The sequence below is a fragment of the Sphaerodactylus townsendi genome, linkage group LG01 (assembly GCF_021028975.2).
Source record: "Sphaerodactylus townsendi isolate TG3544 linkage group LG01, MPM_Stown_v2.3, whole genome shotgun sequence".
NCBI classification, from domain to species: Eukaryota; Metazoa; Chordata; class Lepidosauria; order Squamata; family Sphaerodactylidae; genus Sphaerodactylus; species Sphaerodactylus townsendi.
Window position 1 is genome coordinate 87,472,363 of NC_059425.1, and position 13,229 is coordinate 87,485,591.

The window sequence follows — 13,229 nt, forward strand, 5'->3', positions numbered from 1 at the left end:
CATTCAGGCTGGCCAGCTTACTATTGTTCAGGCTGCATCAGCAATGCTGGGGATAGGAGCCAGCTGGCAGGTTTGGGTACCCCCCCTCCTCCTGCTCAGGCCAACTGGCTTTTTCTGATGCGAGTTCCCCTGCTCCAGACTGACCAGATGGGAAGGGAGGTTAATGGCCAAGGCTTGGGGCAACTGACATTCACACGGGAAGATCCATGTGCTGTGGTTGCTGTAATGGCTGAAACAATTCCCCCGCCCCCCCGCATCTGAAGACAATTAGAACTCTCTCCTGGCACCACTTACTTCCCAAAAATGCTAGGCAGGTGCCCGAAAAGTGGTCTGTGGCTGGCTACATGCTGGGGACCCCAGCAAAAGCAGTATGTTTGGTTGCAATTTGGGGGCAATTTAAAAGCAAGACATCTTTGTTGCTGTGCACAACACACTGGTTCGGTCCCCATCATTATAAGCAGCATCCTGTTCCCATCAATGTGACCTGCACTATAGAGCTAAAAAAAGAGAAAGAAATCCACATTGAAATGTCCAAAAAATGATTTATCAAATGAAGGCCAGAACGTTGCTGGAGACAGTCTTGCAGTTCGAGACAAGGGAAGGAGTGGAGGGTACAGGGATGATAGATCACAAACACCTTGCTGGGTAAAATGGCCACAGCTTTTGTTGAGTACAATCACAGGAGTATTTGGCACAGCATCAAATCCGGATCACACATTAGGCAACCAACCTGCTGGCCAATGACATCAACCCTTACCCCAGCCTGCCTGGAGGGGTGTGGGATGGGGGGAACTGTACAGTATGGCAAGGCTAGGGGATTCCTCTTGGGCATGACCCAGTGGTTGGTTCCCTTGCCACCTGAGAACTAGAGCTGTATAAAAGTCCCTAAGCTGGGCATATTGCTGGACTGTTCTTCTCAGCAGCTGTTCAAAAAACCCCTTCTTTCCTACCTCTTCAACTTCTTCTTAAAAGTATTAAGTTTTTAAAAAACCACTTAAGATTTGGGTGCAGAACTGTTTTAAACAGGAAGCAGAAATTTTAAAGGTGTAATTTTATTGATGTGAGATTCTATAGGGTTCTGTGGATTTTCTCGGCAGCGTAGCTGTGGTCTAGTAGATTTTGCTTTTAATGTTTCACCTGCATCTATCGCTGGCATCTTCAGCGGCATCTCATGGTAAGATGTCTTTTTCTCCATGACACAGTGTGGAGTGATTGTGTGGTGGGGTATATGCGATTGAAATTGCAACTGCAACTGAACTCCACATGCAAATATACTTAACCTTCGAGGTGGAGGTGGTCAAAACAATGGATTGCAAGTTGTTGGGAGAGACTTTAAAAACCTTCTAACAAGTATTAACCCTTTGAATAATAGTACCAGAACTTACGCAGCGGCAATAGCAGTTCTGATCTTTTCTGTACATATTCAGTTTCCAGACTGCTGTACCGTTCCTGATACTCAGGGCAGTCCACAGACTGAATCTGGGAGACATAACCATCCAGAAAGCAATCCAGTAGTGCCACCAGCTGTTCAATCACAGTGCAACGAAGGTTACTGTTGAGCTGAGGATAGACCACTTTCAGAACGATTTCATGCTGACGTATTATTGTGGACCGCACAGTACCAGATGCTTGAACAAAAGGGAAAAAACAGTATCATAAAAACTTTTATACTTTACATATGAATGAAGATGGAATATGATAATGAGGGAAAATTAAAGGTAAAAATGTTATATGCAGAAATAAGCTTCCAGAGCTAAAAGTTAACTCAAAGTGGGGACAGGGGGAAGGTGGACAATATTACAGCTACATAAAAGTTGCAGGAAATAATCTCTCTCTCCCTCAAGCTCAGTGTTAACTGTCACAGAAACAGGCCACACACATCTATGCTGCATCTTTTGTGCAGAAATGTAATTTTGTGAAGTCTAAATTACTGTGTAGTGTATCAGCACCAAGGAAAAGATCAGAAGCATCTCCTTTTACTGGACATGATCTCTGATATATGTATTTTAATTGTGTGTTATTTTCAGAACACTATGGATTTCAGCTTCCTGCTTGTAGGATGTTATGCAACTACACTCTTAGCCCTCGATCATATAAATGTGTGAGAAGATATCTTGTATCTATAGTATGAGAAGACATCTTGTATCTATTTTCTTCTGTCTCTCCATTATACATAGTAAAAAAGTTATGCAAGAGTGGCTGAAAGACCACATGAATTTATAGGGCAGCCAGCTGTGTCAATTCTTGCCACAAACTAGAATGCTAGCTGAAGCGTTCAGGATGAGCACACAAAAAACAAAAGGCAGAAATCCAAAGGTGATTTTCCACAATCAAAGAATGGGGGGAATTACTGTTATAGATTTCCCCTCTCCTCCTGCAGACTCCTGCTTTCCCCCCAAGCTGTTCCTCTGGGCATCATTTGAGGGATGCTGAGTGGGCCAAGGTGGAGACACAGGTTCATTCCACTGGTGAAAGTGCCTTCTGTTGGCAGAGTGTTAACTTTTGGATCCAGCTCAAACAATTTAACACTAAAATCTCAGCTTTATACCTTAGTGATCACAGCAGTTAAACAAAACCACCACTCGTGCAGGGGCAACAATATGCAGCAAGTAAAGCAATTTTCTTGGGTGGGTAAATATTAACAATGTAGAAATATTACTTTGTAAAAAATTAACAAAATATCTTAAAAGTGTAATTATATTTACCTGTCCACGGAACATATTCTGGTTCTGGTTCTTGGGGCTCTCTTATTTTATATAAAGAGGCTTTAGACTGTCGTTCATGGAGAGCAGCTCGCAGCATATCCTGGAAATGATGGACAAAGAAAATGTGGTGGCTTTTCAACAGGAGACAAAAGTAACTTGTCAGCACTTGCTTTTTTAATGCTCCATTTATTGATTAAAGGTTTGTAACGATATTATACCATACTTTGCTGAATGTCCAACGGCAGCCCCCCACCTACCCCCAATACTATTACAATAATCTACACTGGAAGTTACCAAGACATGGATGACATAGCCATGCTTTTTTGTTTTAGTAGTAGACAAATCTGGCAAATCAGCCATAGCTGACAAAAGGTACTCCTAGACATGGCTGCCATGTAGGTTCTAGAATGGGGGCAGATCCAGGTGCATCTCCAAAGTTTGAACCAGTCAAGGATCAGCAAGTAAACACGAGTGTCCACCATCATCACCTCTGTCTTGTTTGGACTGACCCAGAAGAGTACATGAATGTACCATGCTAACCAACTGTAGTAACATTTTCATGCTTGACAGACATTTGCGTATCCTGAATTAAAATTTCAAGTCATGTTCCACTTTCTTCTATTCAGTTCACTGTTTAGATAAACATGCATTTTGACTATACTGCAATCTTTTTTCACAAGAACATAAGAGTCCAACAGACTATCTAGTCCAGCGTATCACACAGTGGCCACCTGGTTACCCTGAAGGGCCAACAAAGAGGACACAGAGACCAAGGTCCTCCCCCAACATTGCCTCCTAGTACTACCATTTAGGTAATAGGGAAGTATCTTTAGAAATTAATGTTTTTTCTTCTGTCTCCTTTGTGTGCCATCAATGCATGGGGTCTGGGTCCTGCTACTTTCTAAGCACTGCATTAGGGCACCACCAAAACTCAAGAATTTAAAGCAAAACGTTGATTTCCCACACTGAAATATTGTACTAAAAATGTTTCAGTAAGAAAGTTTACCAGCTCACTGGACTGATTTTTTTGCAATAATTTTGCCATTTAATACCTTTATGATATTGTTTACATTCATAACAATTTCAGCACATTCAACTGAATCAGCAGGTGCTTCCTTCAAGAATTGCTCCTCTTCTTCTAGTAAGCATTCAAAAATAGTATCTATCTGCGACACCTGAAAATGAAAGCCAAGAAGTAACATTGACAATTCATATATTTTACAGAAGAGAGTGTTTTAGTTTGGTATTTTACAGTGTAGAGAGAGTGGCTATGTTAGCTTAACCATCGCTATTTTGTATGCAGTTATTAATGTAACCGTTATTGGTGAACTTTGTAATAGTTTAACATCACTACCACGGTCTTGCTGGCTTTAATAGTTCTTGAAATTAATTGCCTGTCTTTGGCTTCCCACCAGCTTTCCCATCCTGGTACCGAGTAACAGTTAATTGAAGGTCTTGGCCCAGCTGCACAATGTTTTGCTAACGGTTGGAACTTCAATAAACTTTCAGCCACAACACCTGATAAGAATGAAGAGTTACATCACCTGCTTTAGTTAATTGGCACTAAGTTGTGATTGGTTTATTAAGATCACCTGATGTACAATTTCCCTATATCTGCCTTTCCATATTGTAAAAGAGGCACCCCTTTTCCCTTGCCTTCCCTCCCAATACGCTAATGCTACCTCATCGCTGGCATAGAAGCTACCCATTGAGTTATGAGAGCTGCTTCATTTTTCCTTTCACCTGCTAAGCAATGGAGAAGTTTTACATTTTGATTTTAGTAGGTTCAGTGATTTTGTCTCTGCTTGCTTTTATTCAATTGATTGTATGCATAGTATGCCATCTGACTATCGTTTGTTGAATGATGCTAAGTTCAATAAACTTTAAGAACTTGTTTTAAAGAAACAGTCTCCTTTTTCTGAGCTGTGTGAATGTTCAAAATCCTAACCCACGTTTGAGGAGAGTAGGTCACTCATCCTCTACATACAGGCACAACAGTTTCAGTTAGCAAAACAAAACATTACAGAGTTTTTTACCATTTTATTTTTATCATTGAATTCAAGTTTTTTCTCCCCTGACTCATAAAATAAGACGGTAGCAAAATAGCTTTCCTGGTGGGAAAACAATTCAGTGATATTTATGGAGCTTTGAAAAGACCCATGAAAAGTATGGAGGTTCACATGGAAATCATACTCACACATAGCTTCAGTTCTGTTTTCAGATTTTTGGCTAGTTCCAGATTTCTACAATCTAAATGTTATCACCTTGTTTATTGATAGTCCCATCCTTTTAATTGTATTGACCTACTCTGTGTAATCTGTCTTAAGTCCCAAAAGCAGACTATAAATAATGTAAAAGGATAAATACATTAAATACTCACCTGTAATTTTAGCTTATGAATGGAGTCTTTAACTTACCTCTCTAAAGAACACATCTGCAGGAGTTAGACTAGCTGGTATCTCATTTTCTCTTCGGTTCAAAGCAATTTGTATGGCACCATTCACTACATCTGCCAGTCTGGAGTGATAGTTCTTGAGAACTATGGCTGCAGATAACTTTTCTGCATGTTCGCAAAGCAATAACCGAGTTGCCATAGGCAGGCCTCTTACTGGAAAACTGTGCAGACGTGCAAACAAGCCGACCTTGAACACAGAAAAGTGTATCTAAGTTTTTGCACCATGCTGTATATCTATACTACAGAACCTATACTACAGAACAGGAGTAGGCAGAAAGTCACTTAGGAATAACCACTCACTCTCCAAGTAATTGAAAATAATTCTCTGCCCCCCTCTCTGCTTTAACTTTCTTGTCCTTTCCTTTAAATATGGTATTCATCCTTCAAGTGGGCCTGGGCTTCTCCCAGAATTACAACTGATCTTCAAACTATAAACCTCCATTCCCCAGGAGGAAAAGGGAAGCACCTACAGAGGGAAGCACCTACAGAATCCCATCTCTGCTGAATTCCCTCCCCTCCCTAACCTCCACCTGCAAATTTACAGAAATTTCCCACTGTGGAGTTGCTCCTGCAGCAGCTTCTCTCCTTTCTCTTTCATGCAAAGGAGAAGAAGAGAAGAAGAAGAGTTTGGATTTATATCCCCCCTTTCTCTCCTGCAGGAGACTCAAAGGGGCTTACAACCTCCTTGCCCTTCCCCCCTCACAACAAACACCCTGTGAGGTAGGTGGGGCTGAGAGAGCTCTGAGAAGCTGTGACTAGCCCAAGGTCACCCAGCTGGTGTGTGTGGGAGTGTACAGGCTAATCTGAATTCCCCAGATAAGCCTCCACAGCTCAGGTGGCAGAGCTGGGAATCAAACTTGGTCCCTCCAGATTAGATACACAAGCTCTTAACCTCCTACGCCACTGGGATAGTGTGCAGAAGGTTCACATGTGCGCAAGGAATCCTTGCTCTGGATGAGAAAGTGGTGTGCTATCAATTCCCATCCCTGCGCCAAAGCTGCTATTTGCCTCTTGAAAGGAAATCACTGTAGGGAAAGTTAAAATTTCTGCTAGTGGTTTGCTTTGAAAAAAATGCAGAGGAAAGATTTCTACACTGCAGCATGGCAGACCTGCTCTGAAATGACATAAGTTTATATGTCACTCTGTACCCACCGAGCCATTTTGTGATGGACAGTCCCAAAGGCTCTTGAAATAAAATCATACAGTTCCCAGAAACATAGTCTGCCCTCTTCTGCTTCAGAACATACAGATACCTACCTGACGAAGAAAGTCAATGAACAAAGAATGTGCTTTTGTCTTGTTTTCCAGCTGACGAAGAAGAATGAGGGATGAATGACTGAAAGTAGCAGCTTCTGTACAAAACATTTGGGAATTTAAAAAGAAATTAAGTTCAAATAAATTTTTTCTAAATATAGCCCTTAATTTTTTTTTCAATTAGATTAACTTTCTAGCAGCATATAAATTATGCTATTTTTAAAGCAGTTGAGAGATCACACGCTTGAATGCTTGGATAACTGTTTTAGAACAACATCCTCGTACATAACCCCCAGTTGTAATCTGAAGAGCAGTGATTTCAGAAATCATATTAACATGTCATACCTAAACAAGTCACGTAGTTTAAGGTATCAAAAACAAAACTGCTCAGGGACAACTCCACATGCCCCTTTCTTTCCAAATTGTGCGGACATTACAATGCTTAGTTTTCTTTATATTCTATTGTCAGAAATTTTAATTCTACAGCAACTTACCTGGAAAAGATTCAGCCCATCGTGGGTCAGATGAAGGGTAATCATCCACTAAGTTCACACTGATCTGGGTCACAGCTCTATCCAGTTCAGAATTAGGATCTGTATCTGCGGGAAAGAGCTCACCAATGATAGCTTGTGCATTGTCCAAATCATTCCTGTAACAATTAGAAAGGCAAATTAGCTTTTTATAAGGACACGATGTTTTTGACAGCCTATATAACCCAACTTTTTGTTATCCTACTTTAACAATGTGGTTATTGCAATATTGCATGGAACTTCTAAAGTAAAATTCTGAGATTGTCAGCATCTCTCTGTCAAGGTCAATGGCACCCTGGGCCTCATCTCCCTGGGGTGGTGTAATATTTTTCCCACAGTGCCAAAGATGAGTTACCATCCGAGAGCATAATTATGGCAATTTAATTGCTTGGCTTCTTTACAATGTCCACTTCAGCGGTTAACTACCACAACCCTGCAGCTTGGCCACTTCCCCTTTCATCTTGTTTAGCTGCTCACACCTAGGTGTTGGGGTTGCTTTCCCAACCTGACTCTTTCTCCAAGCTCTTTACTCTCCTGTCTTGGCCATTATACCCTGCAGGCAGGAAGAGAGGAGCTGATCTGGGTTAGGTGGTCAAAGTTCCGTCCAGCTTCCCTCTGTGCCAGGAATGTCACCTTCCAAATGCCAAGAAGTCTAAGTACTCTCTGGCTTGCAAATTCACAAGACTAGGTAATCTCTAGCTTGCAAACCTGACTGCCCTGTGCTCCATTCCAACTTCTAGTCATCAGCCTCTTCTATTTCCGTCTTCTTTCAGCTGGAACGTTTTATCTCTCTGGCCTCTGCCAGTTTTCATTTTCCTGCTCCTACTCCTGACCAGGTACATCAGTGATGGCGAACCTTTTTGAGACTGAGTGCTCAAATTGCAACCCAAACCCCACTCATTTATCGCAAAGTGCCAACTCAGTTTTAGTTTAGAAAAAAACGGTTGGCTCGCTCTTCCTCCGCCCCACCCGCTCGAGCAGGGGCCAGCCTACTGTAGCCTCCAGCAAGTCCCGCGCGCACTGCTCTGTGCCTCTCTAGCATCTTTGCCTCCTCTGCACCCCCCGCCCCAGGCAGCAGCCACCTAAAGCACAGGCACCAGGCCCGCCAGCTGAGTCCTCCCTGGTCACCACGGTGCGTGCACAGAGGCCCCAGCCAGCCTAGATATGTGTGTGTGTGTGTGGGGGGGGGGTGATTTTCTGCCCCCCACATGACCTGGAGGCTTGCTGGTTGACCTTGAGCTGGTCACACAATCTCAGTCTAAAGTCCTGTTTCTTTCAAAAGATGCTCAAACTAGTATTTAGAGGAATCCCTAGAGGGGAAAAATGTATTAAACCCACAAGGAAGAATTACAGGAAATATGTTTCTGAAGTTCTAACTGGACATACAGATAGTAAATTTAGGAGAGGATTAATTTATAATATTATAAAAGGAACAAGAGACCAGGGCAGATTAGTTTAAATTGCCAAGAGTAAGAGATAAACTTAAAATCAGGTCTTTCATTTAAATAAACAAAAACCTTTGCTGAAATCTGTATATTTATCTGAAGTTTATATACTACCTTGATGCTATAAACAAACTAAGTAGAGCCTTCCTGGAACCTATTACAAAACGTCTGGTCAGGCAGCAAGAAAAGTCACCTTTGGAAGGGTGAAAGAGCAGCAAAACAGAATGTGTTTGATTTTAGCTCTGTCCATCACTTCTCAGCTTACCATGCTCCGTTCATGTAGCCTGAGCTCCACACAGAAGAGCTCAGCTTCTAACCCAAAAATATGGTCCCTCACACACACTAAAAAACATGTCTGAATATAATACAAAAATGTCAGTTTGACGTTTTATAATTTGCAAGTTACCTTACAACTTTCCAAATGCAAGGGGACTGCTGAATGTAGCAAATTTTACCAGAAACTTTCAGCTCTTTCTAGCAATTAGGAACTACTTTTGTCCCATATTCCCTCACATCCATTCTCTAGACTTCCCATTATCCTTGTTCACCTAGCTGCTACTGATGCAAAACATAAATTAGTTGCGGAAAGTTTGATTATATGCTACTGCTTCTTTGAGGCACATGGAAATGGCACTCTGGAAAAAGAGAAGAAGCAGATTCCAATCCTGAAATGCTTCAAGTTCTGAAGATGGTGTAATTCATGTTGGTATGTTTAAAAAAAAAAGTTGATGTTTACTATATTTCCTGCCTTTCCCCCTGATCTGGAATACAACAGTTATTTCACCTAGATGGCTAAAAAAGAGAGAAAAAGAAAGAAAATATACTAGTTTGCCTTCAAAGGCCTCTTAAATTCAAGATGTCCTCTTGACAATGTGCTATTCTGTGTGACAAACCATAGTTCTCATAACAAAAACTGTATTTTTTATTTCAAGCATAAATATATCTAGACAGAATATTCACAATACATCTCAAACAGTACAAAAACACACACACTTTCTAGGTGTAGTATTTGCTCCTTAAAACTGAAACTTGAAGAGCAAATATTTTCTATTTTTTGTTATTCTCTGTTAATGTTTAATGAATAATGTTAAATATTCCATGCTAGATGGTTTTCCAACAAACCTTAATATAGAAGTGAAAATGGTAAAGGCAAAGCAGATAATGATACAAATTACTTTACACTGATATTTAACATACACACCCTGCTATCTGGAATGACAGGGTTATGTTTTGTACCTGCAGTACTGTAAGAAAGTTGCTTTCAACAATTTAGCCTTATCTTCTTGTGATATAATATCCATTCTGGAAGTAACATCAAATTCTGGACCCTAAAATACAAAAACAGGGAACAAAAGAAGTCATCCTTCAGGGGGAATTATCTTTCCCCAAAGAACCACTTGATGTGACCAAAGATTCAAAACAGCCAGATTACACAAGAAAAGCCACAACAGGAATTACATCTTTAAGTCAACTGAATCCCATCAAAACAAATCTCCTATCAGACATACAGTGTTCCATCTAATTATTACCTCATAATTTGATTCAGCTACAGATGAAGCTAGAGAATCTTCAAGGTCTTCAGGAAGCAAGGAAATGTTTTCCCTTGAATATATAGCTACAAGTCCACTTTTTCTGGTGAAAAAAACAGTAAGTCCAGCACAGGAACCTGCTCCTAAAATTGTGTCTCCTAGATTGGGAAGATACATATTGTATTGTGAAAATAAATTATGATAAACCAGATCATCAAAGTGTTGAGGACTTTGAAACCAGTCCTTAAATGAGAAAGGAACAAGACATCTTATAAATTATTTCTTGAATCTGCATTGGTACCACCAACTATGCAACATAATGTGCATTTTCTTGTTGAGCCTACCTAGTCTATGAAAGTGGCAAAACCAGTGTGAGTTTCACTTTTAGAATGAGCTGGCACTAAAATGCAAACAGTGCATTCAAGAAACTTTGTACTATTCTGACTTACAAATCAAACCTAGCCTATTTAAGGGCCTCACATAATGGAGTCTCTGTCAAATATTTGTGTCTTCCATTTGCTTTCAGGTTTTACTGCCTGGGTTTTAGCAGAGATGGCCTTGTGTGTGGTACTGAACTTTTTTGGGAATCCAAGGCACCAAAGATGGCAGTCCTAAACAAAGGTTTATTTAATATAGTGCCACATTCTAGAGGTTCTTTCCTTCTTCCACCAATTTTAGAGCTTGTACGTACAAAACTGTCAACACATGCCAGCCAGGGAAGCTTACGTACTGAAGGTGCAGAAGCAGCAGTTTCTTAAATCAGAATGCCCGAAGTTTTCACTCATAGCAGCTTCAGCATCTTGTATGCATGAGCGTCACAAACACTACATTACTTGTGCAAGCTGAGTCTATTCTAAGCAATTTAGAATGTATGAATGTCAGTAGCTTTCTTCAGAGCAGAAGGAGAAATGTTTATGATATAATCAGCTGTATGGTTATTTTCAAACCTGATTTTATCTGTGTCATGCTGACTCACACTGCCCTGCTTCAAATTTAAAGCCTACTGCTGGGACTTTTGCCTACAATTAGGGAAAAAAGTGCAATTTTAATCAATTAAATGTTTGGGTTATTTGTTTCTCTAACATTGAAGAAATATGATAAAATCAGGAAAATAATAGAGAGAAAATGGTAGAGTCAAAACTTAATATAAACACAATGTACAAACTCCCTGAAAATACTCCCTTTATACATCAAGCAAAGAAATTAATGCCAAAATCAATTAAAATGCAATCGAGAATAACAGAGTAGGAGCATATTAGAGCATATTAAGAAGTTTCTTAATGGATTTTTATACTGCTAATGGAACTCCAAAAAGTTATATTACATTTCAGGCTTGTCATGTGTAAAAAAAAATATTTACCTTGAGCACTGAATGTAATTTTTTCCTGTGGCAAAGAAATTCTTCCTGTTCCAGTTGAACAAGCAAATATTTCATCTTCAGTGTAAAGACAGGCAGCATGGCTTGAAAAGTCCGGAACTACTAGTTTACATATCAGTTCTTCAGGCTGAAAATATTAGAGGCTACACTGTAACATGAACAAACTGTTATACTTGGCACTAAGAAGTTACAGAAAACAACTAATACTTCAACTTGTTACACTTAGCAAAAATTAACAGATGCTAAACCCAATAATTTGTGCCCACTAGAGCAAAGATAGTATAGACTGCATACATATGCCTGTACTTAGATTGTTTTGTAAACCATAAGTATTAGGTATTGTAAATCATAGGTATTAGTATATAAAGTAACATATTCTGTATCATTTTAATAAAATAAAACACACATCCCTCTTAATTTTTGCAGGAATGTTTAATCAAACATTTCCATAATCTCACAAAAATTATAATCAGCCATTAGAGGCCAAACTGATTCATACAATCTATAAATATTTTGTTCCATGAGCAGTAGTGAAGAGTAAAATTAAACACAGAAAGAGAGTTAATTGTTTTTAAAGTATCTTACACATTTGGACAGAGTAACAACTATCCAACCAACCAAAGGGCAGTGCATGGATTCTGCCTGAGTTCCTGTGTGACTCCCTGTCCCCCACTCCAGTTCCTACAGATCCTGCATAGATTATTCCTTGGGTTGTAGGACCCACATGGACAAACAACCATTCGGATCAGGAAGGCTGCAGTGAAGAGGTATCTCAAATTGTTCTCTCCCCACTCTCAACAGAAGAGGGAACAAATTCACTCCACCCCACCCCAACCCATCTGGTTGTCCGCATATCCCAGATCTCTGACTAGCCCAAGGTCACCCAGCAGGCTTCATTTGCAGGAGTGGGAAAACAAGGTTAATCTTTCCAGGAGACAAAAGAGATTGCAGGGAGAGAGGAGGAACAGGAATGCGGGGAAAACAGGTGCATCCTTGATGTGTGGTTGGTTAGGTATAAATCCCCATTTCCAGTTGTGCACACTCAGCTTTCCAATCCAGATGTGTGTCTGAATACAGTTTCATAGTGAAATGAGGAAGAAAATACGAGGAAGAAAAAGTAGATTAGCAACACAAGTTATTAAAATGTTTAGCTAAAAATAATTCTACTTGATGGTGCGTACACACTTAAATCTTTCAAGACACGCCATGATCAAATGACTTAATATCAATTTTATGCATTGCTAATCTTTGTGATCAGAAGCTAATTCTTTATAAAGCACAAGAATCGGAAATAGCAGAGTACAAAAAACATAAAGCCAACTGTTCACTAAGCATAAAGATTACCTGAAAAGGTGGATTATACTGTGTGACCTCTACAGTTACACTGTCAGACATTTGAAAGCCACAATCCTCCACTGTTACCAAAGTGTAGTAGGTGAGACATGGCTGGTCACTAAGATGCCACGCTGCAGCCAAAATTACCAACCCATCACTATATGTGGAAAAGAAGCACATTAGAGATTAGTAGCCACTTACCTTGCAAAAGATGGTTCAGAAAAACAAAGTGGAAGGAAAGAATGTTCCAAGTATTCAACAGAAATTATCTTACTTAAACACTAGGATTCAGAAAGAGGAACTTTTAAAATGAGTATATTATTCATGCAGGTGGACAGTATGTACACATCTGGTCTGACATGCTAGTTATATACCTTGCAACAGCTGTAATTTTACACTAGAGAATAAAGGCACAATGTTTACACTAATAAATGAAGAACGCTCACTATGAATAAAACAAGGACTTACCAATTTTGCTGCAAATCCAAATACTGTACGTTCACACCTCTTTTAATTTCTTCATAGTTGCTTTCGGAACCCTGTGCAAATAATTGATGCTTTTAACACCAGAAATAAAACATGCAATATTTTGTTTTCC

The 13,229-nt window shown here is 39.8% G+C and overlaps 1 protein-coding gene across 1 annotated transcript in view; it reads right to left on the reverse strand.

Moving 5' to 3' along the window:
- The window catches only part of NUP133 (nucleoporin 133), a 32,039-nt gene that overhangs the window by 13,806 nt on the left and 5,004 nt on the right, over positions 1-13,229 (reverse strand). Inside the window, exons 8-18 of the mRNA XM_048486330.1 lie at positions 13,100-13,170; positions 12,641-12,788; positions 11,279-11,423; positions 9,919-10,076; positions 9,626-9,717; positions 6,909-7,063; positions 6,418-6,512; positions 5,123-5,347; positions 3,758-3,880; positions 2,706-2,805; positions 1,386-1,628 (exon numbers count right to left, since the gene is read on the reverse strand). Of these exons, the coding sequence (XP_048342287.1) occupies positions 1,386-1,628; positions 2,706-2,805; positions 3,758-3,880; positions 5,123-5,347; positions 6,418-6,512; positions 6,909-7,063; positions 9,626-9,717; positions 9,919-10,076; positions 11,279-11,423; positions 12,641-12,788; positions 13,100-13,170 (1,555 nt within the window). The remainder of the gene's footprint in view (positions 1-1,385; positions 1,629-2,705; positions 2,806-3,757; positions 3,881-5,122; positions 5,348-6,417; positions 6,513-6,908; positions 7,064-9,625; positions 9,718-9,918; positions 10,077-11,278; positions 11,424-12,640; positions 12,789-13,099; positions 13,171-13,229) is intronic.